The sequence below is a fragment of the Wyeomyia smithii genome, chromosome 2 (genome assembly GCF_029784165.1).
Source record: "Wyeomyia smithii strain HCP4-BCI-WySm-NY-G18 chromosome 2, ASM2978416v1, whole genome shotgun sequence".
Taxonomy (NCBI): Eukaryota; Metazoa; Arthropoda; class Insecta; order Diptera; family Culicidae; genus Wyeomyia; species Wyeomyia smithii.
The window spans coordinates 263,657,003-263,683,504 of NC_073695.1; the positions used below are offsets into that span (position 1 = coordinate 263,657,003).

The 26,502-nt window shown below is 35.0% G+C and overlaps 1 protein-coding gene across 9 annotated transcripts in view; it reads right to left on the reverse strand.

Moving 5' to 3' along the window:
- Nucleotides 1-26,502, reverse strand: part of LOC129724144 (uncharacterized) — a 292,991-nt gene that overhangs the window by 130,242 nt on the left and 136,247 nt on the right. For all 9 annotated transcript variants that reach the window (XM_055678798.1, XM_055678799.1, XM_055678801.1 and 6 more), the window contains exon 6: nt 13,059-13,189. In XM_055678798.1, coding sequence (XP_055534773.1) covers nt 13,059-13,189 — 131 coding nt within the window. The remainder of the gene's footprint in view (nt 1-13,058; nt 13,190-26,502) is intronic.

Genomic DNA, 26,502 nt, shown 5'->3' on the forward strand with positions numbered 1-26,502 from the left:
AGCTGGCTTTTCAGATGCAGTTAGTGCAATCGACGAGCAGCAATTACACGGATGCTGGGTCAGTAATTTTTGCCTGCCTCGCACGTATTGGCTCGAGCGGACCCAAAAACACTGATGACAGGCTTTTGTTAGCTAAGTCTACTGGCGGAAAACAATGAGTTGGATGCAACTAGTTTCTTCTCTATTCATAGTGTCTTTCTTATTCGATATAATACGGGACTAATCCCAAATGGGGCGCATTGTCGACACCAGGGGGAATCTATCTGTCAAATATCGTGTAACCGTGACCAGCATATTTGGCAACAAGGCGTCCGGTTGTTTTGGTTTTTGTCGTTTTGATTGAAGTAAAATTAGTATAAAAGTAACGGTCTTTTCAACAAAACTCTAGAAATCGCAAAAAAACTTTTATTCATACTGCGTTGCGTAGTAAAATTTGGTGGCAGCAGCCAGCAATTAGCTAAGAATCATGAAGTTTCCTCGCCACACAGGAAATCTTTTAAACGTCATGGACCAACAAACTTCATGGACCAGAGTTGATCTGCGATAACGCACACATATATGAATTTTGACAGCAGTAAATCCCCCCTGGTCGACACAGTCAATTGTTGATATTTACCTACGGCTCTAACTAGTCTAGGTTAATACTTCTACCCTGGAACTCAGAACTTAAAAAGTATATTACAGTCAAATCCCTTTATAGTGACATCGCAAGGGACTGTCGTTATAGCGAAATGTCGCGATAAAATGAAGGATTTTAGTATGAAACTGAGGGACCTTTGAGAATGTCGCAATATCGAGATTTGTCATTATAAAAAGTGTCGTTTTAGGGGGATTCAACTGTACTTAAAAATGATCTCCAAAATAGACGACAAGTAATGTGACAACGATGAACATTTTGTGAAAATCACGTTTTGCTCAGCAAATTACAATCTTTCATCTGATACATGAAAATCAGAAAAGCGTGTAAAATTTTAAGAGCCAATTCTTCAAAATTCGAGTAGAAAAAAGTTACTAAATCATGTTGGCTTCAAGATTATTCAATCGAGTTTCCACGTTCAAAATGTATTTTTTTATTTTAAATCTAAATTTTTGGAAAATTATTACTCTAAGCCCAAAAGTAGTAAATTTCATGTAAACTCACCTTAGGAGCACTAAGATTACTTTAAAAGTTGGTAGGATGATAGACTCTGCTTTTCTAAGCAATTCTGCCTATTTTGAACATTTTAAAATAAACAGCTTGAAGGTTTTTCGTTTTATATGAAACTTCATCTTAAAAGTTTTCCATTATCGCTTCAGTATTTTGAATAAAAACTTCCCTCGGTGTGTTTGCTGTTCACTTCAAAAGTTGTATGCACTGGGGTCAGTGGCGTAGCTATGGTTTGGTGGGCCTGGTGCGATAACAAAAATGTGGGCCCCCAATGAAACTGACTGGGCAGTTTTTTCTTTCATGAAAGGAATTGAGAGAGACAATAAAATTTGTTTTTTATGCTTATTTAACCCGTTTTGGGCAAATTCGAAAATAAGGTTAATTTAGATACTCACTTTCCGTGCTTTTTAATTGACAAAATCAGAAATAATATAGTCACGCGCGAACGCGGATTATTTCCCTCGCTCTGTTTTATGTTAGAAACACAGCAACACAGATAGGGGAACTGTTCCATTATTCATCTCAGCCCATAATTATAAAACGAAAACTCAATTGAAAACTCAAATGAAAACTAGAAAAAACGCATATTTTCTAACTAAACTGATCAACTAATCCATGGAATAGATTCTTATTAGTTCACTTTAGTTATCTCATGAAAGTTAGCTAAAATCTCTGAATTTGTTATTATAGTCGGGCATCTACACTGAGAAACTCATTTATTTCGACCATCTAACCAAGAAAACGAAATCTACCCATTGTCTATACGGTTACAACGGGATTCATTCAGCAGCCAACCAATTTTTTTTTTCATCATTTGCGGACTACATATTGTATTCATCACTAAACAAAATCACTAACTACACTAAGAATACTTCAATTTTCAAAACGTTCACCTTAAATTTTCATAAACAAGCTTTAAATTTGAATAATTCTGACATAATTGACATAAATCGACAGTACTGCAGTGGATACCTAGATTACCAATTTGCGCGTAAACAACTGCGGCTACGTTCATTAACAAATTGATCAACTGTGTGATGAACATGGGGGCGTCGTGAAAAGAATAATTAAGCAATGGTTTAGGTGAGATGAGTATGGGAGTGTTGTGAAAAATGGTTTGTTTTACAAAATTCAGGATAACACCAACTAAGTTTACCAAATTTTCATTGATGGGCGATTATATGAGTGCATGTAATCATATTTTGTTCATTTGTTCGACGATTTCGTGTGAATCTGGTGTATACTCCATGCATTCTTCGTGAACGTCGCACAGAGGAGTACCTAGAACAAAAAGTTGGCCAAAATAATAAAAAAAAATTTTGTCGCTTTTTGGTGCCGCTATTTTTTTTTTTTTTTTGCAGCTCAAATAAATGTTTCACAAAATGCCATCACTCGATTAACGTTAAAAGGTATTATCATATGCTGCGCTGTAAACATTGACAAATTTTCAAGCATTTTCGGGGAATCGAAGCATTTATAGTAACAAGTTGTGCCAGACGTCAAAAAAATGACAAATGATCAATAATTAGCAGCAATTGAGTTCTTCATGTTCAATGCTAATAAACCGGTTGATAGAAATTCCGAAGTATGTTTTCGAAATTTGTGATTTTTACGTATTTTTGAGCGTTTTCAATATTAAAAAAGTTATTAAATCTCGCAGAATCCGATCATATAATCATCGGGGGAATAGAAGTTCATAACATCACGAACACATCCTTGCAAATATCTCATCCGGTAACGTCCGGGTTGACATTTGCGACCCGTTTGAAAAATGTTGTTTATGACAAATTTTGACGTTAAGTGTTCACGCGTACATGGGAAATGAAAAAAGATACCTGATGGGTCCCTGCCTCATGCTTAAAACAGAGTTTCAGCTCAACAAACTTTAAATGAGATTAGTTTAGTGAATGAATTTCAACTAATTTAAGTAAACTTGAAAATAACTTGATGCACAGAATCAATAATCCGGGTAAATAACACTCCGTACAAAAGGCTTTTTCCAATCTACGTAGGTTCCATGAAGCATCATATAATCTGTGAGCATCAAATTGAAAATTCAAAATGAAGATATTTTGCTTCATCATTTTTCTGGTGAATTCTTCGATTTGTTTCGCTACCCTTTCTGCGTACAGAAAATTATACGAGCGTATTACTTCATCTGCTCACTAACATTAATGAAGACACACAGGCTATGTAAATGTAAACATTATGTTGTGTGTGTGTGACATTTAGAGTAACTCTTTGATACAATACTCGAACCAGCTACTTCCACTACTCATTTAAATATTTCCCATAAATTACTAAATAGCAGCGAAAATAATTTTGGCCAGGTTTTCACTCGAGTTACTCCTCTGTGCGTCGGCCTAATGAGATGAATAATTTAACAAATACCCTAGACAGCGTTTTCAGCATCGCAAAAAATCGCTCTTTGTTACGTGTTTCCACAGTCCACATAAGCACTGATGATGGTTGCATGTAGCAGCCGAAATACGTACCTGCGGACGGTAGTTGATTAGAGGGTATTCGATTTTTTGTAGTAGAATTAAATGAAAACATAACCTATTCTCAATATTCAATTCCATTCTACTAAGACGCTCAAAAAGAAATATATTTGACGTGTTTCCACGTTACATCGAATGTTTTCTGCGATCGGAAAACATTCAACTTCGGCGTCAGTCGAATCACAAATCATGTTAAAATGAACATCGCTATCACGTTCACTCTGTCCGTGTGAATCACGAGGGCAGAATGGCGAGCACAAATACATGAGGTTGAGTTCAGATGGGCATGTTGACCGGTTCGGTGTTCGCAAGATTTTGGGGCCCCTTTGAGTGGTAGGCCTGGTGCGGACCGCACCAGCCGCACCCCCCTAGCTACGCTACTGACTGGGGTCCGACATGTCATGCCCCAGAGATGATACGTATATTCGCATTTGCATCTGTAAATGCCGAACATCTGCATGAAAATTGACATTCATATCCGCATCCACATCAATAGATGTCTTAAAAATACATTCATACAACATCTCCGGTGAAAACAATTAGCAGAGGTTCTTGCACACGAGAACTTGCACGCGAGTGAGAATTATTGTAAGCGACATGTTGGATCGAAGAACACATTTGCAACGAATATACACTCAGAATAATTTTCACTTCAAACGTGAATTACGGTTTTATATGTTATTCGCATACAATTTATGCGCTGTCGATAAATGTCACAGAACAAATAAAAAATGTTACGATGCCCAATGTTTGTTTACATATCATCAGTGGTGGGCACATTCCGCTAATTCCATGATAATTTTCAGTTAGCGGTTTAATGATTTCGTTAATTTTTTAGCTAGTTAGTGAACTGTTTAGCGTCGCTAAAATTTTTGCCTTCAAAACGCTTATCGCTAATTCGTTAAATTTGTAAATAAACAGCGAAAAAAATATTTACAAAAACTGCGCGTTGTTTATGGCGCTCTTTCCATTCAAACAACGTTCAATTGTCTTAATGCTGTCTAGAGTTCCTCTCTTCATAAGACAATGACAAATTTTGCTTTTTTGCGGGACAGTCTCACGATTCAGCAAAATGACCTGCTGTAAAATAAGTCCCGCGTTCATCAAAAGTGTCTGGCACACGTTTCAAATGTTCCGTGTTCATCCATAGTGTTCCACACGTGTTTCGAAACGAAATATCTCGTAGTTCAACAGAAATTTTCTGAATATAATTTATGTATAATTTTTGACCGCTCAAATCACTGAAATAATATTATGTTTACTGAATAACTGTGAAAAGAGTTATTTTTATCATCGAAAATCAGGAGAATAAATCGTGAACCAACTTAAGCTAAGCTCAAGTGTGAGAAACGTGAAAAAACCCTCAAAAAATCGTGTAGAAAGGGACTTTTGTGTATACCTCCCATCAGTGGCGTAACCAGAAATTCCTTCTGAGGGAGTTTTGATAAAAATGTGAATTTTGAGAATATTGAAGAGAAAATGACCTAAATCAATGACTATCAGATAGCAAAACGGGATTAGCAAAACAGTGATTTCGCGCGCTCGCATAACTCACTCTCAATACGAGTTGCATCCATGAGGTGTTTTCTTGCTATCTTCAGCGATACCGCTCACCGTACAACGCGCGTGCTGTTTTATTGAACTGTTGCATACTTTGGTCAAAGATCAATTCGAAATGTTACTTATCGCATGACAAACAGTTCCTTTTCAAATTCTGTTTAGCGGTAGGTATCAAAAGTATTATCTTCTCAAAAAAATCCCCATGAAAATTCCAGCTTATTCGTGCAACAGACTTCTTCCCAAAACCAGGTATATTTACAAAATTCCATTACCACAGACAGACAGACATTCAAAGCAACCTTCTGTTGCGTAGTCTAAAATAGTATGTTTTCTCGATATTCCACCGCCGAAATAAACTGCTAATACTAGACTAGTTTCCCGTGGGAGAAACAACAACGGCCGCATGGTAGCAAAATACCTTTTTTTTTGCTCGTCACCTTCCAGAACGTTAGAACGTTACCTATAAATATTTTAAGAAAAGAGGGCCTTACAGACAAATTCGCCCCGGGTCTCCCAGCGTCTAAATCCGGCCCTGGTCCCATGTTCTACACAAACCTTAGTATACTGCCCTTTTAAGCATAGTTGTCCCATGTTCCATATCATATAAACGAGAAAAACGATTTCAAAGCTATTATGGGTTTCTAACCAGTTTTATCTTGCATTATGCCTTTTCCAATAAATCTAGTTGAATGTTTTTCGATTGAACTTTTTTTCCATAAAAATACCCTCTTGGACAATAATGCCGAGAAACTTGCCATCCAGTAGGAAATTTCTAACATATCAGTCGCACCGCGTGCATTCGATGTTTCCAAATACAAAGCTCGTACTGAAGGAATGAGTCTATCTATTTTTTCAGGAGCATAATCATGCCAATTTTGTTGTGTGTATACTCTAGTGGCGACAGTCGAAATGAAAATTTAGTTAATTGAATTAGTATTAAATGAGCTACCATTAAAAGAGTTATGTTTTGTTTTGGATATTGCACATTTCTATCAAATCTGAGCTTTCACAATTTTAGCTACACATAAAGGAACTGCTCCAACTTTCAATTCCTATGCATCTCGCGAATTTCCTATGCGATTATCGTCTTAGGCTCAGCAAGCTAATGGATTCAGATGATAAACTAGCCCACAAGGATTAAAGTTCCCTAACAAAGACATAAATGTGCCGCATTTCAATGATCAAGCGAAGTGATTCGCAGTACCGAATTTCTGGAGATCAGAAATGTACATAGCCAAACATTGTATGACCAGTGCTTCGTAACACTTTTCAAATAGTAAATATGAGAATTAGTGTTTAGTGGGACGAATTTGCATAGAAAATATCTAGTGGGACGAATACGCGTCGAAAATCATCGTTGGAACAAACAGACGTGGTATTGTTTTTGAAGATTTTCAGAACAAATGATGTTAATTTCAAGAGTTTTTCAAAAATATACATGAACATAGACTCATTGGTGATGAAGAACAAAAATCGACTAAAAGTAACATGGGACAACTATACGTAGAACGGCCGTATAAGTGACAGAAACAAAACCAAGAATTAAAAGCTAGAGAATGACAGGTAGAAAAATCGGCAAAGGAGAGTTGTTTCTCTCCGGGGTTTAACGACAGACTTAATTGCGGGCGGTTGCTTTTTTCTCCGCATACCCGGAGCTGGAAGTGCCCTTTTTTTAGTTATGGCTCATAAGCATAATGTCGTTTAATTTTGAAGAAAATTAGTCAATGAATTCAAAAGAATCTATCAGTTTTGCTGGGTGATAAGTGTTTCTCATGTGAGATTTTCTCGGGAAAACAATGGAATTTCAAATCAAAATACACATTTTTTACGTAGGGGATATGCAGTGCGTCAGAAACCGCGTAAAATCCGGAATCCACACAAAAAAAAACTTCTTTTGCTAAAGGTTTTCAATCATTTCTACTAAATCTTTCGTAAAAAAATCATTAGCAGTGCTATTGCCAACTACGCATCGAGCTAAATATCAAGGAAAAATATAAGAATGCTAGGCCAAATCAGTAAATATTCAATAATTGGATTAAGTGACCTCATTGAACACTCTACATGAGCGATTTAAACACGCAAAACCAATTTTGCCGCGAACAAAAACGACTCTTCTGAAAAATCCGTGTGAATTCGGAAATCCGTGTAAATTTCAGAATCTGCGTAAAAAATCGCATAAAAAGACCGTAGTGTACTCTCACTTGCAGAAAAATACAATTTGATTTTTCGAATGCAAAAATTACATCTCTGGCAACACTGCCGCTTTACACTGATATTTTTTCGGATTCTTTCACGAATTTATTTCAAAATGCACTCTCCATAAGAAAAAAAAAAACAACTGAAAAGAAAAGTTTCCTTAAAATTTGACTTTATTTCTTTATTTTTAAATTACTTCTGGGTGATGAAAAATTGTTAGACAAAATTTTTAAATTGCTATGTGAAATATAAATACGACAGAATTTTTAAATTTGAAATCAGAACATACACATTATCCAAAAATATGCAATTCTACTATTCAAATGCAAAAAAAATCGTACCTGGCAACTCTGCCGCTCAAACTCGATATTTTTTACATTCTTTGACTAATCCATAAATATTGCAATTGACTCATTTCTCCAAAAATATGGTATCTGTTTGTGTCCAGACTTTTTTTTTCATGTATCACATGGTTGTTTGCTGTTTCTTTTGCTAAAAAAATGCTAAAAAAATTTTTTTGCTGTGATATTTTTTGTTTTTGTAAAGTTAAAATAATTGTCTACAACTTTAACGATAATGTTACACCGATCAAACAAACCGTTCTGGCTCTATAAATATTTGTAATCTTCAATACAATTTTTACATAAATATTTTTAATGATCCAAACAAAAAATACCTATGGCACAAAATGACACCTGTACATAAGAACAAATTGCTCTACTCTCAATGCGCCCTTTGAAAATAAGTTTTTGATTAAAAATTAGTCCTAGGTACCTACTTAACTTCGTCAGATCAATCAGAAATACCCCCATTTATCTTGATAATGTGATGATTGTTTGGCGTCAGAAAAGAAGCACTAGTCTTATGGGGAAAAATGATCAATCGAATTTTAGAAGACTGTAAGAAATTTTCCTCCTTGGCAAGTGTGCAATTCCACAAACTATTTGAATGGACCATTTTTGATCGGACTGAAACTTTGTACTGATTTTGCTATGGGTTAAAGCTATCATTTTGTGCTATTGGTATTTTTTTTTTAATCACGACTTACTTGTGAAAAAGGTTTTTGAAAAAGGGTACTTATGATAACAAACATTTTAAGAGCCAGTACGGTCTGTGTGATCGGTGTAACGTCTTGGGTAAAATTGCAGATAGTAACTTTGTCTTTCTGAAAAAAATATACACCGTGGAAAACGCTTTTGTTCTTAACAAAAACAATCCAAAAATAATTATAATTAATTGTCTTTAAAAACTAATTTTTTTAATAATTTTTATTACGAAAGCTATAAAATATTAGCCAACCATTCATTATTATTATCTCATCATGGAGAAATTAGAAACGGTTGGTTTATCATCTTTAGCAAAGTTCAAGACAGTAATTTTATCCTTCCAGAAAAAATATACATTGTGAGACTAGAAATTTATTCTTTAGGAAAAAAAATATTATAAATAAATATTTTTAATTTTTTCCTTTTCTACGAAAACTACACATTATAAGCTAATCAACAATAGTTAACTGAATTTGGAGAAATAAGCAACTTTTTACAGTTTTTTTGTGAAACAAAACTACTATCTACGACTTTGCCAAAGACACTGTATCGATGAAACAATTGCTGATTTTGAAATTTGTTCAAAAATACTATATTACCCACAGCATCAAATGATTCTTTGCCGTGTGCAGAAGTAAAAAATGTCTTTCTTCGTCTAAATTATTAAATGATTTGAACTCACACTAGCTAGCGCGTCACTTTTTGCAAATTATTTTTCAAAGATTCTTCTTTGATTCGTAGCAAAGATGACTGCAAATATAAAATCGTAACTTACAATTTTATCTAATAGTTACACAGTGCAACAATTTTTTTGCCTTGGCTTCTATGTATGATTTTATGATGAAGTTTGATGTGAAAATAAATTCCCCCGAGTTTGAACATATTTCAACTTAAGGGGCAACAATGGCGCCATTTTGAATTTTTGAGAAATCGGAAATTTTCGATGTTTTTTCGAGGCCATTTTGTTTTAAGACCAAATATCAAAATTCTAAGAGTTTGTCCACATATAAGCATCTTCTTATCCATCTTAAAAAAAAAACAGATCTTAAATCGGATAAAAACTGAGCTCAAAACGGTGATTCTACGAATCCGGTTTTGGCATGGTTTCAGTATAACGGGTGTTAAATAAAAAATGAGAATTTTTTCAATACCTTTCAGTAACTCGAATACAGAGCGTAAAATTTTCTTTCTCCAAGAAAATTGCTCTTTGGGCTCCCTAGAAACAGTAGGCGTGCATGGTTTTGCTAGTTTGAATTTAGTCAAAGCAAAGATGACGTCGAAACAGCCCGTGCTCCGCGAACGCATTGTACGGTTCTACGAAACGCATTTCCAGCAAGGAAAAAAGTTCACGGTGACACATTTTAAGGAAGAAAATGTACCTGTCAGTACGGTATATCGTATCCTGGGTTCCCTGAACGTAGAGCGGAAGGTCGGAAGTGGTCGTCCGGTGACGATAATGACGAAGCAGAGGAAGACATCGTTAAAGAAGCTGTTTGACAACAAGGACGCAACCAGCCTGCGTGACGCCGGTCGGAAATATGGCTGCTCCCACGTATTGATCCATCGGACCCTCAAGATGGAAAGAATCGTCTGCAGGAAGAAGACGAGGTCGCCGGAGTACACGGAGGAGCAGATTGAGACGGTTAAAACACAGTGTCGGTGGATGACCAAAAAATACCGCGGGACGTCTTTCGTTCTGGACGACCTAAGCTATTTTCCGCTGTCCAAAACGCATATTCCAGGAAATGATAATTACTACTCCAGCGACAAGTCATCCACGCCGCCTGAAGTGAAATACAAGTTCAAGCACAAGTTTGAAAAAAAAGGTTATGTTGTACATCGCCATTTCCGACCGGGGCATTTCAAAGCCTTGGTTTAAGCCGAGCGGTCTGGCAATCAACCAACAAATCTATCAAGAAGAGTAGCTCGATAAAATCCTGCTGCCGTTCCTGAACGAGCATCACGGGGATGGGAAGTACGTCTTCTGGCCAGACAAGGCGTCTTCCCATTACGCCAAGAAGACGCTGGCGTATCTTGAGGAGAAAAAGATACCGTTCGTGCCGAAAGATCATAACCCAACAAACTTGCCCTAGTGCCGCCCAATAGAGGATTTCTTTGGCTCACTCAGTGCCCTAGTATATAAAAACAATTGGAAAAGAACCCGGAATTGTATCCGGAAAATGGACGTAAGTGCCATACAACGTTCTTGTGAGAGCATCGCAACAAAGTTGCGTCGAACAGCAGACCACGGCCCTTACTCAAACATTCACTGATATTATTTTGAAGAAAATACATTATGTTATTAATAAAAAATACTGAAATCGATGAAAAAAAAATTTTTTTATATGTGATTGAAAAAATTCTCATTTTATATTTAACACCCGTTATTTCACAAACCAAATTAATTTCGAGTATGTCGTAGCATTATTGGTAATGCGCTAATATCTTTAAGTGGTATGCAAATTATATCTTATCTTGAGTGAAAAAGTCTCAGGAATTGATTGGTAGGTGTCTGATCTACGTAAAATGTCAGCAACATGTCGATTTTGCCCCAACTTGCCCAAAAATTCGCGCGTATAACAATCATTCGGGAATCGTAAATGAAAGTGGTACTCATAAGCTTTTGATCCCAGCTAACCATCGTGATGGAAATTATACATTCCTATGCAAACAAATTGAAGCAAAACATCATAAAGCAGCATTCTTTAAGGATTTCGTTTTAGCAGTTATTTTTCGTTTATATAGTGTGATTAACGTTTGTGAATGCGCGATCACAACGAATAATTCAAATGTTGGTACATAGGAGTTGTCTACTCAAAGTTATACTGGTACATCCTAATGATTCCTGGTGTTTTCAAGTATCACATGCATATTTAACACACTACACATTCCTTAGGCACTAGCGATACCTATTTACTTTGGCGAGCAAATAGCTAAACACAATCTCACGTCCATTTGGAATCATCATTTTGTGTCACTGGCGATAATTTTTCAAAGCGTCGCGATACTACTGAATGCAAGCGAACGTGGAAACAATAGATATTATCGTATTGCAATCATTTATTCTCATTTTATATGTTTCGGGACAATCAAAAGTGAAAAACAATCAACAGCGTTTCTAAGTAAAACTTGCATGCGAGTGAGTTCGATTGGAAGATTTGCATGAAATATTGCAAGTGAGTGCAAATTTCTTGCTTGGTCAGCATAATCTTGATAGAGACGGTTGATTTGATTGCCAACTTTGAAGCAATGTCATTGCGAAGTTTTCCTTCTACTTGTCCGCATATTTTTCTCTAAACCGGTGTCAGAAGAACACCGAAAAGTTAATTGTAAGAGTGGATTAGGGTATTATGATATATGCCAATGATTTTCCAAAAAAATTGGTCCAAACTTTACCTGTCGATCGAAATATTGGTATATATTCAAAAACTGTTCAGTGGTAGCAACGTAATAAGCATTTGAACAACGCATACTTTTGTTATACTTTCCGTCCCTACTAATGTAAGGTATGCGGCCTCGTCGAGTTGGCACGAAATTCGTCAAGTAATATTTGAACCAGTTTTCATAAACACTTAGGACGAGATCAATTGTGTTAAGAAAAAAGTGTTATTTCAAATAAGTGTTTCTTGAAGTAATACTTCAAAAAAAGCTTGTAATATTTAGGTACATATAAGGTCCTATTACAATTTTTTCGACATTTTAGCATTTATAATCAGTTGGGAAAAATTAGGACAACAATGCTCCACCTGATCACGAATAACTGTCGTAACCTCACCATATTTTTTTTAGTTCAGCTTTCAGATCAGTTCGAGAAATGAAAATATACAGTTATTTTTTCTTGATGGCATATAATAATGTTTAGCATAATTGTTGCAATTTTACTGGCTTTATGTTTATGTATTTTTCTAAAATTACGCGGGCTTGGAAACTAAAGTAATGAAGCGGTTCGTTGTGGTGTTCAATACGTACACGTAAACAAATTGAAAGCGATTAACAAGAAAGACCAAAATGCATGTAAAGCATGAATTAGCAAATAAAAGAAGAGTGGTGCATGATTAGCAAATAAAAGAAGTTTGATACATAAAAAAACTACTTAAAAAACAATGCTGGCACGGGTTTCGAACTACTGGAGCATTGAGAGCAGTAATAGTGAAAAGTTTCTTTCTATTGCCAATCTTTCTTCCTTTTTCTTTCTCTTCAAACATTAGTTAAGTTGACATTTTTCAATCATATGTAGTAATGTTAGTGTTTGTTGAGACCGCGTTTGACAAAGCTTAAGCCGCCGGACAACGTGGGAAATCGATGGGGGAGCAGCTTGAGCTTTGCCACGCGAACAGAAGTTCTTTTTTCCAGTAAAAGCTTTGGCAATTGAAGCTCAAATTCATTCATGCAATATCGACTCGAAGTGTGTGTTGCGAACAAATTGTTGGGAGTGTACTGGAAAACCAATTCAAACCAATCTTCAGTGCCAAAAACTCAAACGAAACCGAGAACCAATCTGTGTTAGTGTGGAAACACTCTAACAGTGTGTGCGAGATGTGTATAGATCAAAACTTGAAACCGGAAAAAAATGTGATTAGTTTTATTGAAAAACTTGCCAAACTTTACCTTGAGCGCTTCTTCGTGGTTGATGGACGTAAACGGCGTTCCGTTCACTTCCAGTATCGTATCGCCTGGCCTGAGACCCGCTCGTTCCGCGAGCGATCCTTCCTCTATCCGGGATATGTACACTCCAACACCTGCAGATAAAACAGTGAAGAAGAGAAACAAAAAACGAAAAATGTGAGATTTTCACTTGCATTCCAACCAGATTAAATATAATCCGTTTGAAAATTCAAAGCATTTCCCAACCAGTGAAAGCGAAAAACGTTCATTGTCTTCATTAAATAGGTGTGAGAACCAAACACACACACACACACACCGACAGAGAAAAAACTGCGGAAACGACCCACTGAGTGTGTCATGTCACATTAGGAAAAACTTTCCGCTTCCGAGTGTGACGGTCCGGACGTGAACCTAGTCGGTCACAATGGTGAATGTGGTGGGTACTAGCGTCCGTTAGGTCTAGGAGAACCCTTCCCGTAGCTGCTTCTCAGCAGCTTCGTAGTTCAGAAATGCCTACGGTCACGACACATGACACACATATTATACCGACCATTATTCGGCTTCACCGTGCATAAAAAACCGTCCAAAAGATACACATTGGCGTGCTCATCCGCTACAGAAGAGCCACCACTATCATCGTACTATAGGCGGATGATTCAGCCATTCTACTTTATGGTCAGTAAAAGCAGTATTCACAAAAAAAATTTGCTGGTGACGTTTGAAACTTTCTAATTCAATTTATTAAGTTGACAGCTGTTCACTTTCTTTGCGGTATTTCTGTGTCAGCACCGTATGAAGATTATCGTCTAAATAGATTGAGAGCAGTTTAAAAAAATATGAGAAGTTATTAACATTTTTTCTGAAAAGAGAGGTTTTTATTCTAAATCAATAATTTAAGATATTTATTCTGGTGGCATTCATGTTCTCATAGACAGCAGAAATTCTGACGCAATATCAAGCCAATATATTAAGCTTAATTGTTGAGGCAGCAAATCGTTACTCAAATATTATTTCGATTTTTTTGTCATTTTAGACATTACTAATATTTTTCACAATTTTTACATATTTTACATTTTCGACACGTTTGACATTTATAAGTTTTTTTAACATTTATATATATTTTAAGCATATTTTTAGCATATTTTGACAATATTTCCGATTCATTTTCGTTTCCCTTAGCTTTAGTTTAAGTTTTATTTTTCCTTTTCCTTTTCCTTTTCCTTTTCCTTTTCCTTTTCCTTTTCGTTTTCCATTTCCCTTTCCCTTTCCCTTTCCCTTTCCCTTTCCCTTTCCCTTTCCCTTTCCCTTTCCCTTTCCCTTTCCCTTTCCCTTTCCCTTTCCCTTTCCCTTTCCCTTTCCCTTTCCCTTTTCCTTTCCCTTTCCCTTTCCCTTTCCCTTTCCCTTTCCCTTTCCCTTTCCCTTTCCCTTTCCCTTTCCCTTTCCCTTTCCCTTTCCCTTTCCCTTTCCCTTTCCCTTTCCCTTTCCCTTTCCCTTTCCCTTTCCCTTTCCCTTTCCCTTTCCCTTTCCCTTTCCCTTTCCCTTTCCCTTTCCCTTTCCCTTTCCCTTTCCCTTTCCCTTTCCCTTTCCCTTTCCCTTTCCCTTTCCCTTTCCCTTTCCCTTTCCCTTTCCCTTTCCCTTTCCCTTTCCCTTTCCCTTTCCCTTTCCCTTTCCCTTTCCCTTTCCCTTTCCCTTTCCCTTTCCCTTTCCCTTTCCCTTTCCCTTTCCCTTTCCCTTTCCCTTTCCCTTTCCCTTTCCCTTTCCCTTTCCCTTTCCCTTTCCCTTTCCCTTTCCCTTTCCCTTTCCCTTTCCCTTTCCCTTTCCCTTTCCCTTTCCCTTTCCCTTTCCCTTTCCCTTTCCCTTTCCCTTTCCCTTTCCCTTTCCCTTTCCCTTTCCCTTTCCCTTTCCCTTTCCCTTTCCCTTTCCCTTTCCCTTTCCCTTTCCCTTTCCCTTCCCCTTTCCCTTTCCCTTTCCCTTTCCCTTTCCCTTTCCCTTTCCCTTTCCCTTTCCCTTTCCCTTTCCCTTTCCCTTTCACTTTCCCTTTCCCTTTCCCTTTCCTTTCATCTTCTTGGGTTCTTGGGTTCTTGTTTCTTGTTTTTTGTTTTTTGTTTTTTGTTTTTTTATTTTTTTATTTTTGTTACTTGTTACTTGTTACTTGTTACTTGTTACTTGTCACTTGTTACTTGTTACTTGTTACTTGTTACTTGTCACTTGTTACTTGTTACTTGTTACTTGTTACTTGTTACTTGTTACTTGTTACTTGTTACCTTGTTACTTGTTACTTGTTACTTGTTACTTGTTACCTTGTTACCTTGTTACTTGTTACTTGTTACTTGTTTCTTGGTACTTGGTACTTGGTACTTGGTACTTGGTACTTGGTACTTGGTACTTGGTACTTGGTACTTGGTACTTGGTACTTGGTACTTGGTACTTGGTACTTGGTACTTGGTACTTGGTACTTGGTACTTGGTACTTGGTACTTGGTACTTGGTACTTGGTACTTGGTACTTGGTACTTGGTACTTGGTACTTGGTACTTGGTACTTGGTACTTGGTACTTGGTACTTGGTACTTGGTACTTGGTACTTGGTACTTGGTACTTGTTACTTGTTTCTTGTTTCTTGTTTCTTGTTTCTTGTTTCTTGTTTCTTGTTTCTTGTTTCTTGTTTCTTGTTTCTTGTTTCTTGTTTCTTGTTTCTTGTTTCTCGTTTCTTGTTTCTTGTTTCTTGTTTCTTGTTTCTTGTTTCTTGTTTCTTGTTTCTTGTTTCTTGTTTCTTGTTTCTTGTTTCTTGTTTCTTGTTTCTTGTTTCTTGTTTCTTGTTTCTTGTTTCTTGTTTCTTGTTTCTTGTTTCTTGTTTCTTGTTTCTTGTTTCTTGTTTCTTGTTTCTTGTTTCTTGTTTCTTGTTTCTTGTTTCTTGTTTCTTGTTTCTTGTCTCTTGTTTCTTGTTTCTTATTTCTTGTTTCTTGTTTCTTGTTTCTTTTTTCTTTTTTCTTTTTTCTTGTTTCTTGTTTCTTGTTTCTTGTTTCTTGTTTCTTGTTTCTTGTTACTTGTTTCTTGTTTCTTGTTTCTTGTTTCTTGTTTCTTGTTTCTTGTTTCTTGTTTCTTGTTTCTTGTTTCTTGTTTCTTGTTTCTTGTTTCTTGTTTCTTGTTTCTTGTTTCTTGTTTCTTGTTTCTTGTTTCTTGTTTCTTGTTTCTTGTTTCTTGTTTCTTGTTTCTTGTTTCTTGTTTCTTGTTTCTTGTTTCTTGTTTCTTGTTTCTTGTTTCTTGTTTCTTGTTTCTTGTTTCTTGTTTCTTGTTTCCTGTTTCTTGTTTCTTGTTTCTTGTTTTTTGTTGCTTATTTGTTTTCGTTTTCTCTTCTCTACATTCTCATTACTCATTTTTTTCTTTTTCTATGATTTTTTTTTCTTTATTCTTATGTCTGTTTTACTTCCTATTTTTTTCATTCTCCTTTTCTCCATTTTTTTCTTTTCTCCTCTTTCCTTTTTATCTTTACTCCTTATAAAGCAAAGCCTTGGTTCTACATTTCGATTCGGAACTCGACCTTTTATTCATTATACACAGACTTCATAGCCAACTGTTAAGTTTACAGGACAATTGCGGGGCTAGCGCTACGATCCTACTGACACTAACAGTCTCTCCCGAGCCAAGTCTCGAACCTACTACAACTGGCTTATTAGGCCAGCATCGTACCTCGAGACCAGCTAGGAGGCTTTTATCATTTTACTTATTCCTTTTTCCTCTTATCTTTTTTTTCTACTTTTCTCTTTTTTCCTTTAAAATTTTTCCTTTTCTTCCAATTTCTTTGTTTCATTTTTTTCTTTTTGTTTAAATTTTTTCTCAATTGATTTTTCTCCTTTAAACCTTTTCCTTCTTCTTATTTTTCTTCCATATTTCTTTTTTTTCCTTTATCTTTATCTCTTCTCCCTTTTCGTTTCTCTTTACTCCTTTCTTTTCTTCCCTCTTTCTTTTTTTATTCTCCATCTTCTTTCCCTTTACCTCTACCTTCTTCTTTTATATTTCCTTCGTCTTTCTCTTTCCATTTTAATCCTTTTTCTTCTCTTTTTCTCTCCTTTTTCCCAATTTGATAGTCAATTTTGATATTTTATTCTTCACTCTTCATTCTTCATTCTTCATTCTTCATTCTTCATTCTTCATTCTTCATTCTTCATTCTTCATTCTTCATTCTTCATTCTTCATTCTTCATTCTTCATTCTTCATTCTTCATTCTTCATTCTTCATTCTTCATTCTTCATTCTTCATTCTTCATTCTTCATTCTTCATTCTTCATTCTTCATTCTTCATTCTTCATTCTTCATTCTTCATTCTTCATTCTTCATTCTTCATTCTTCATTCTTCATTCTTCATTCTTCATTCTTCATTCTTCATTCTTCATTCTTCATTCTTCATTCTTCATTCTTCATTCTTCATTCTTCATTCTTCATTCTTCATTCTTCATTCTTCATTCTTCATTCTTCATTCTTCATTCTTCATTCTTCCTTTATAATATTCAATTTTCAATTTTTTTCCATTTTGATATGTTTTTTTTTTTCGTTTCCCGTTTTTCGTTTTTGATTTTTTATTTATCGTTTATCGTTTATCGTTTATCGTTTATCGTTCGCCTTTTATCGTGGGATTTGATTCTTCTCATTCATTTTTTTTCTCATTGGTTATTTGTTTCGCTTTCTCAGTTTGGTGTTTTTTGTTGTTCTATTTTCGTTTTCGACGTTTCCTCTTTAAATGTTTATTTTTTCCTCCTTTTGTTTTTAGTTTTTCGTATTTTATTTCCCTGTTCCTTCTTAATCTAAAAAAATCTTTTTGTTTTCCCTATTTATCACTTCTTAATATGTTGACCATTTTTTATAATTTCAATATTCAAATATTTTATTCTATAATAATAATACTTCTAAGGCGGGGGCCTAGCGTGGTTGGTAACATCTCCGCCAACTACGCTCGACGCCTGAGTTCGAATCCCACCGCCGACACAGGTGTCGATGGATGTGAGGTGGCGTGATCCACTCACAACCAACCCAATTCAATTTTAGCCGACACCGGGAGATTTTCTGAGGCGAAAAATCTCTGGGATCACGCCTTCCATCGCATGAGGAAGTAAAGCCGTTGGCACCGGTCCGTTAATAAACGGGTCGTGAGTTAGGGTCCTGGGTGTGGAGTCGCCTCCCTGGGCGTCGGTGATTAGCCACAACAGTGGCGGAACTAGACCGACGGAAAATAAGCGAGAATAAAAAAAAAAATACTTCTCTAATTCTAGTCACTGTTTTCTTGCTTTCTGTTTCTGTATGGAGAATTTATGTTACTTCTGTTTGTAAAGTTGGCTTTTATTGACAGGTTACTCTTTTTCTGGAATATTTTATTAAAATTATATATGGAAAATTTTGATGCCGTTATTAGGATATTCTAATAAAATTTTACAATATTTAAGATAAGGGGGAATAAAATAATAATACAAGAACAAAAAAAAATCAGGGCCATAGGAAAAATAAGGAAATAGAAAAAAGATGCAAAAGTCGTGACAAAAAAGAGACAAGCTAAAAAAGTTAGAAAAAGGACCAAAAAAATAGGAACAAAAAAAAAATTGTAAAAAGAAAAAATAATTGGGAAGAGTAAACGAAAGGGAAACGAAAATCAGCCAGGAAAAAAAAATCCAGAAATTTGATTGGGAAGAGATGAAAAGTTAGGGAATAGAGAGAAATGGAAACATATGTGAATGAGAAGAGAATAAAATGCAAAAGAATAGAAGATAATTGAGAGTAAAAAAATAGAAAAGAGATGAAAGATTAGAAAGACTTAAAATATAGGTAAGAGAAGAGTTGTATAAATGACAAAAAAAGGTTGAGAAACGAAAAAATTTGAATAAATAATGAAAAGACAAGCAAACAAGCAAAAATAGATAAGAAGAGAACAAAGATTGAGAAGACAAAACGATTGTAGTTTTTTAGGCTTTTGTTTTTTACTGAATAATTCTCGGAAATAACAAAAACACCATTTTCCTGAACCTCACTCATACGCATGAGAGTCCAATCATATTTCTAAGCAATGCTAAACTGCTAACAATAAAACAAATTGGGTAAAATCCAAATAAATTCGTATCTCCATTTGACTCTGACAGGACGAACAGACACCGCTTTGTCAACCCTCGGATCCGCAGAGCCATTCATAGCGCAGGCAGAGTAATTCAACGGGTGAAATAGAAGGTCATTTCTGTCATTTCCAACGTAGGTACGACTCGCAGCGCGGACCGCGGTCTGCCAGCGAAGAAAGGAAGAAAACGCGTTCTGCCACCAACTTTGTATTATCAAGTAATGGCTAAAACGATTTCCATCTATTTGGCAAACACAATGAATCCGAGTGGGTGGTGCTCTGGAGCAAAAGTGCGAGAACGCATGTTGTTCATGCTGCCGACAGGAGACCGTCCTCGGCCGACAACGGCCGCTTTGTGCGCTGTGGCTTCGTGATCGTGCGCGTGGTCTCACGACCCCCACCACTCACAGTCACACATGACAGCGCCCCCGCCCTGTAGTGAAAGGAAACCAGCCAGTTTGTACCTTTTTTTTTGTTTTCAGCCAATTTTCGATTTCGCTTGAGTAGGGTGAAAGTTTTGAGTTTGGTTTGGGGTTGAAATGTCGGGTGGCATTTTCGCCGCATCACTACAAAGCACGATCAAATAGCGGACCCTCTTTTTGGAGCCGACTGACTGTTGCTGCTGCATTTTAAAAGGGGGCGCGCGGTCGATGGACATTGTTTTCTGTCAGCTCACGCTGTCGTTTGGTTGAAACAAAGCGGATTAGACTCGATTAGGGCGCGGTGTAGCGTACAGTGGAATTTGTCATGAGAAAACCGCCTGTTTCAGAGCGAATCCGGGCAAATGAATGAGAAAACTTTTTGCTTGTTTTTGTTTTCTATGTGAACGGGGTAGATATTAAATTAAATTTAACGGCAAGTATTGACAAAGCTAAATATGTAAACTGCGGAATTTGGCTAGTTAGGAGAGTGCTTAATTTATCGAAACCGTACAATTAATAAAGTAAACCCGTAGACGCAATCATGTTCCATAGTTAACATAATTTTCACAGTCAAATCAGACTAGTAGAAAGTAATCAACTGAAATTTTACTGCCAAAGTTGATGGTTTCAGATGAAGTTTGCAGCTCTTTTTGAAGCAATTTATTCTGGAATTCACCACCAACACAAACCGAAATATTTACATATATACTCGAGAAGTTCGCTCTGGATGCACTGAAAAGACTCTCTCTCGCTGTGTGTTTCGCAATATCTGGCATAAACTCATTGTTCTGCATGTTTGAATAACCGCTTTATGCTTTCCGATTTATGATCTGAAGGATCATTCATTCCAGCGTTCCTCTTCTCCGTCGAAGACCGTTTGCTGCCATTGTCATGAAAACTGTGTGCTCACATCCGAAGCGGTTGTTCTCCAAATAAACAAGTATTTAGAGCAACGGAAGCCATGCATACATGCATGGCTGCATACATTCTTCGTGAGAAGAGCTTTTAGAGACAACGATGAGGGAATATTGAATTTGGGATAATAGAAATCTATTCGAGACGTTGTTTAAAGGTTCTATTTTTGAAATATTGAATAATCCGTAGAACAACATGGAATTCCGTCTACTAATTATTAATTAAAAGCTGAAAGCCATTTGCAGAATAACTCAATATTTTTGGTTGTAGAGCCAATCTTACTTTTATGAAATAATACTAAAACTACAGCAACGCGCGTGGCAAACTTCGATCGGAGAGATTCAAATGGAGAAAAGGAATTTCGGAAAGATAATTTAAAGGAGAGGATGGAAATGAGAAAAGGGAAAAAAACTCTTATATATTTTTAATATTAGAAGACTCTTATTTTAGAACCTAAGATAGCTGAATAAGATATAGTAAAAGACGAATGTCATTGTCATTCTTGCAACCAGCATTATAGCATTACAGTCAGGTTTTTTACGCGAGGGATACATACCTCGTAAAAAAACACGGTAATTGTAAAAACCTCGTAAAAATGGGTAAAATCCATTTTATTCAATCATTTAGTCAATTAATCATTATATCCAATGAAAATACTTTACACTCTTTTGAAAAAAGTGGACCAATTACTACTACTACAGTTTTACGTCTGTAACATTATTGTATAAAAAAAAAGGAAAAATCGATGCAAGAAACAAATAAACGTTAGAAAATGAGAAGACTACAAAAGGTAAAATAGATAAACCTTGATGAAAACAGAAAAATGAAAAAAGACGATGAATAAGGTAAGGAACGGCTTAAGCAGTGGCACCTATTTTAATCAGTCGAAGAAAACAGGCCTCAAACTCCTGAAATTGGATCAACATCGACAATTTCAATGATGGAAACGAAAACTTTGATTGTCTAGCTGTCTTACGAATATAAGTAATACCGTTAATCACAAAGAAATCTATGAACAAACATCAATCGAAAAAATCGACCTATATTGCAGCCATTCAGGAGCCACTTCGGTTGCTGAAAATAAACGCCTGCAAAACAGATGGAAACTGCTTAAAATAGGTTCGGGATGGTTAGAATTGTGTCCCTCGATTGGTTACTATCATTGATTATTGTTAAAATTTGCAAACTTAGTTTTACAATCTGAAAACATGTTCTGACAGAAAAAAAGATAAAGAACAGATTGATATATCTCTGTTTGAATTTCACTCAACACATTTCGAATATCTCGTCTCAATACACAGGCGGTTTCTAAAGCTGCTTAGAATATGTTCCCTACCCTATGAGACAGAAAATAAGTTATAAAAAATCGAACAAAATATATTTTCAAAAAAAAAAGAGTAAAATAAATCGTGAAGCGAGAAACTAATCAAACAAAAGCCAATCGATAGAAACAATAAGCTGGAGTGAAAAGAGGGAGAAGCTTAGAAGTATTGAAAAAATCTATAGAAAAAAAATGAACAGGTGGCGAAAAGGAGATTAATAAAAGAAGAAAACTATTTAAAAAATATTTAGAACAACGAAAGGACAGAAAATGAGAAGGTAAATATGAAGTGAAAAAAATGAGAAAGTAATAGAAAAGGGAATCTAAAAATATTTAACAAACACAAAAGATTGGAAAACGAAACAAGGCGATGCGAATAAAACCAAGAATAGAAGAGCAAATTGAAAACCCATAAAAAAATAGATTGAAAAAAATTATGAAAGGAAAAGGGAATGATAAAAAACAAGAAAGAGTATGAAGATGGAAAAATGAGAAAATAAGTTGCGAACAAAGTAATAAGAAAATAGATAAGAATATAAAGTGTATAAAATACTTTTGAAAAGGACAAAATAGGTACAGATGAAAAGAATGAAGGGAGGACATTGAGAGAAAGAGAGGGAAGAAGACAGATTATATGCGGGATGGGAGAAAAGAAAATATGGAAAGTAATTATTAAGGCAAAAATATTAAAGAAAAATAATTTGGAGGGAAAAAAAAAGCAACATGAACGTAGGAAACACAAAAGCGATAAAGATAGGAATAAAGAGAGGAGAAAATTATTGGGAAGCAAAAAGTTCTATTTTTTTCGAGGGGTTTTGATTGAATACACTTCACTCAATATAAAACGTTTTATCACTTTTTTTGACATATTTTTTCGCAGAATTGAATATGCGCTGAGAATTTGAAATAAGGACTAAGAGAAGACAAAAAATAAGATATGAAACCACGGTTTGGAAGAAAAAAAGATAAACAATGAGAAAGCTTAAGTATATTAGAAAAAGAAAAGAGAGAGGAGAAAAAAATAGAAAGAAAAAAATTGTTTCTTAAGGTATTGCTTCTCGCAAAACTAGTGAAAATATAAACAAAAGAATTAGTGAGGAGAAAACTTGGAGTAAGAAAAATGGAAAAGAGGAAGAATATTCGAAGATAAGGATAAGTAACGAGACTAGAAGTAAATAAAAAGAATAAAGCTAGATTGTAGAAAAACAAAAAGGTATCATAAAGGTGAGTGTAAGGCTTTAAATAAACCAGAAAAAGGATTAGAAAGTGCGGAATGAATCGCATGAACAAGAACATGTTGGGGAAATTAATTATCCGAGGCGACAGGACGTTAGCAACTAAAGAAAGGAGCATGTGATTTGAAAAATTTAAATGAAAAACAAAAACAAATGAGTACAGAAAGGAAGGATACAAAAAAATGAAATGATTGGGACAAGAAAAGAGATATTTGAAACATCAGAAAGAAAAAACAGGTAATAAGTTAGATATTTGAGACAATATAAGAAACAAAATCCGCGCATTGCTCTATACGGCTATAACGAGACTCGTTTAGCAGCCAACCAAAGTTTTTTATCATCATTAGCGGACCACTTTTTATCTTTATCACTTAACAATATCACTCACTACACTAAGAATACTTTTATCTTGAAAATGTTCACCTCAAATTTCCTAAAACAAGCTTTAATTAGCAGAAATATAAGAAATATAAGTGAAAAGTTGTCAAATCAGTTTCTGTTAATACGAAAAAAACATACTGGAAATGTTGAATTTTTCCAACATAATTGACATAAATCGGCAGCACTGCAGTGGTTACCAAGGTTACCAATTTTGTACGTAAATAACTACAGTGGATACCTAGTTAACCTACTACGACGGTATGCGGCTACGTTCATTCATGACACAGTGTGATGAGTAAGAGGGCGTCGTGAAATGAATAATTGAGCAGTGATTTAAGTCTTGAGATGAATATGGAAGCGTTGTGGAAAATGGTTTGTTTTACAAAATTCAGGATAAATATAGCTAAGTTTACTGAATTTCCAAGACTGGGCGATTTCATAAGAGCATGTAAGCATATTTTGTTTATTTGTACAATGATTTCATGAAAATTTTGTGTATAATCCGTGCATTCTTCGTGAATATCGGCTTAATGAGACGAATAATGGAACAAATACCCTAAAAAAATTTATAAGCGCAAAATTTGAACGAAAAAGAATAGAAAAACTAGAAAAATAAAGGTAGAAAGAAGTGGACAAAGTTTGGGAAGTGAATGTCAAGAGAATAACACTGGTCGACAAAAGCGAAAATAAATTCACCCCAAAATTTAAAATAACTGTTCTAGAAAGATTACAGCTTTTAACCATTGCGAATTTTGGTGCCCCTAGAAAAAACTTAAAAAGTTTTTTTAATCAAAAGAAAATAAAAGAAAGATGTAAACAATTGAGCCAGACAGAAAAATAAAAAACAAAAATAAGATAGGCGAAAGGAAATTAGAAAAGGAAAAACGCTTAAAAATAAAAGATTGAACACATAGAACAGAAAAAAGAGCAAATATTAAAAAGAAAAATCAGAAATAAGTAGAAAAAAAAAAACAAACCGAAAGAGAAAACTTGTGTGAAAAAATAACAAATGAATAAATAAATTGACCAGCGCAAAATTTGAACGGGAAAAGAAAAGAAACAAAGAAGAATAAGAATAAAAAAGGTGGGCAAGTTGGGGAATTGGAAAAAGGGAGATAAAGCAACTAAATGACTAACAATGGTCAACAAATGAGAAAAAATGCCACAAAGCTCCAAACGATAGCCCTAGAGAGATTATAGCTTTCTAACCATTCCTGTGAATTTTAGTGCCCCTAAATGGTTAAAAGTGCGTCAATTTGACGCAAGGTAATTGCTCGTCGCGTTCGTTGCTTCAACGTTGGTTTACGGCAAACTCATTTAAGTCTCTGAAAAAGTCTTTTTTAGGGGCACCAAAATTCACAGAAATGGTTAAAAAGCTTTCTGTTTTCCAGTTTGAGCTCTACAGCAAAACCTGTGTTTACCAAGCAAATAGTAACAGTCAACGAAACAAACCGAAAGAGGCAAAGAAGAAATGAAGAAAAGGATCGATTGAGAAAATAGTTGGTGGTGGAGGAAAGACGACTGGAAAGAAAGAAATTCTTAATAAACAAGGAATTGAGCAAATATAAATAGGTATAGTAAAAAAATCTAGGGACAAAAAAAATGGGAAGCAGAACAAGATTGGGATGAGAAACAAATAAAAATATAACAATAAAGGAGTTAGAAACCAGGAAAAAACGGTACAAGAAACAAATATTTAGAAGAAATAGAATAGTGAAATTACGAAGCTAAGTAAATTAAATTATGAAAAAAGAAATTAAAATGATTACAAAGATCAAGAAGAGAAAGAAATGAATAAAAAAACAGTTTAATATAATTTCTGAGTGTTTGAAAGAATTTAATTCACTAATTTCACAATGTGAGTATTGAGTATCCACATTGATCTCGATCATTTTATAAATATTTTTCTACTTAATTTTTATAAAAAGAAAATCAAAAGTTAAGAGAAAATTGAGGACGAAACAGAGATCGGAAAGAGGCAATAAAGGTCAATTGAAATAAAACAATGACAAAGAAAAAAAGGATTGAAAAAAAAAGAACTGAGAATAGAGTATAATATTATTTGAACACTAAATTCGATAAAATATAGGAAATAGAACTAAAGAGCTATAACGAAAGAAAACATTATGAACGAAAAAAAAAACAGAACAAAACAAGAGTACTGATAAAAAATTATTAGGGAAAAAAATTGAAGAAAAATAATTTACAGGAAATAACGGAAAATAAAATAGGAAAAAAGACAAAAGAAAAAAAAAGAAAAGTGCAGAGAAAATGATTCAGAAGAAACAAAAGTCAATGATTTCCTTCGGGTGTTTTGATAGAATATAATACACTTTATCGCCCACTTTATATTCAAATTTTTCAAAAGTTTTCCATTTTGTAGTAGAACTAAACATGCAGTGAGAATTTACTTGAAAAGTAAGTTGAAAAATTGAAGAAAGACAAAATATTGGATACGAAATAAAGATTTGTGGAAGAAAAGACAGGAAACACTAAGAGAAAGTAAGAATAAGAAAGTAACAATGCGGAAAAAGAAATAATGAGAGACAAGAAAAAACAGAAAGAGATAAAAAATATGTTTTGGTCTTGTTTCTCGCAAAATTAGGACAGGAGAACTAAGTATAAACCAAGAAGAAGTGTAAACAGAATAAAACAAAATGTTTAAACACTGACGATAGGAATCGAAAGTAGAAAAAAAGAAAAATGATGAAGCCGGATATTTGTGAAACGAAAGGGAATGAAATAAATAAAATAAAAAGCATTCATTATAAAAGCAAAAGGCTAAAGAAACAAAACAAAATCGTTCGAAATGGAGAGGGAAATGAATCGTATAGACAAGAACATATTCAAGGAAACTAATTATCCGAATTGACAGGACATTATCAACTGGAGAAAGGAGAATGCAAAACTTAATAAAAAGAGAATGAAAGCAAGGTTAACAAGTGAACGAGATGAAAAGAGGTAAAAAAATCAAAAGACACATAAAAAGCGAGAGAAGGAGATGATAAAAATATTGTGAAGAATACAAAAGGCAAAAATAATAAAGGACTCAGAAAAGAAAAAGATTGGAGAGCGACAAG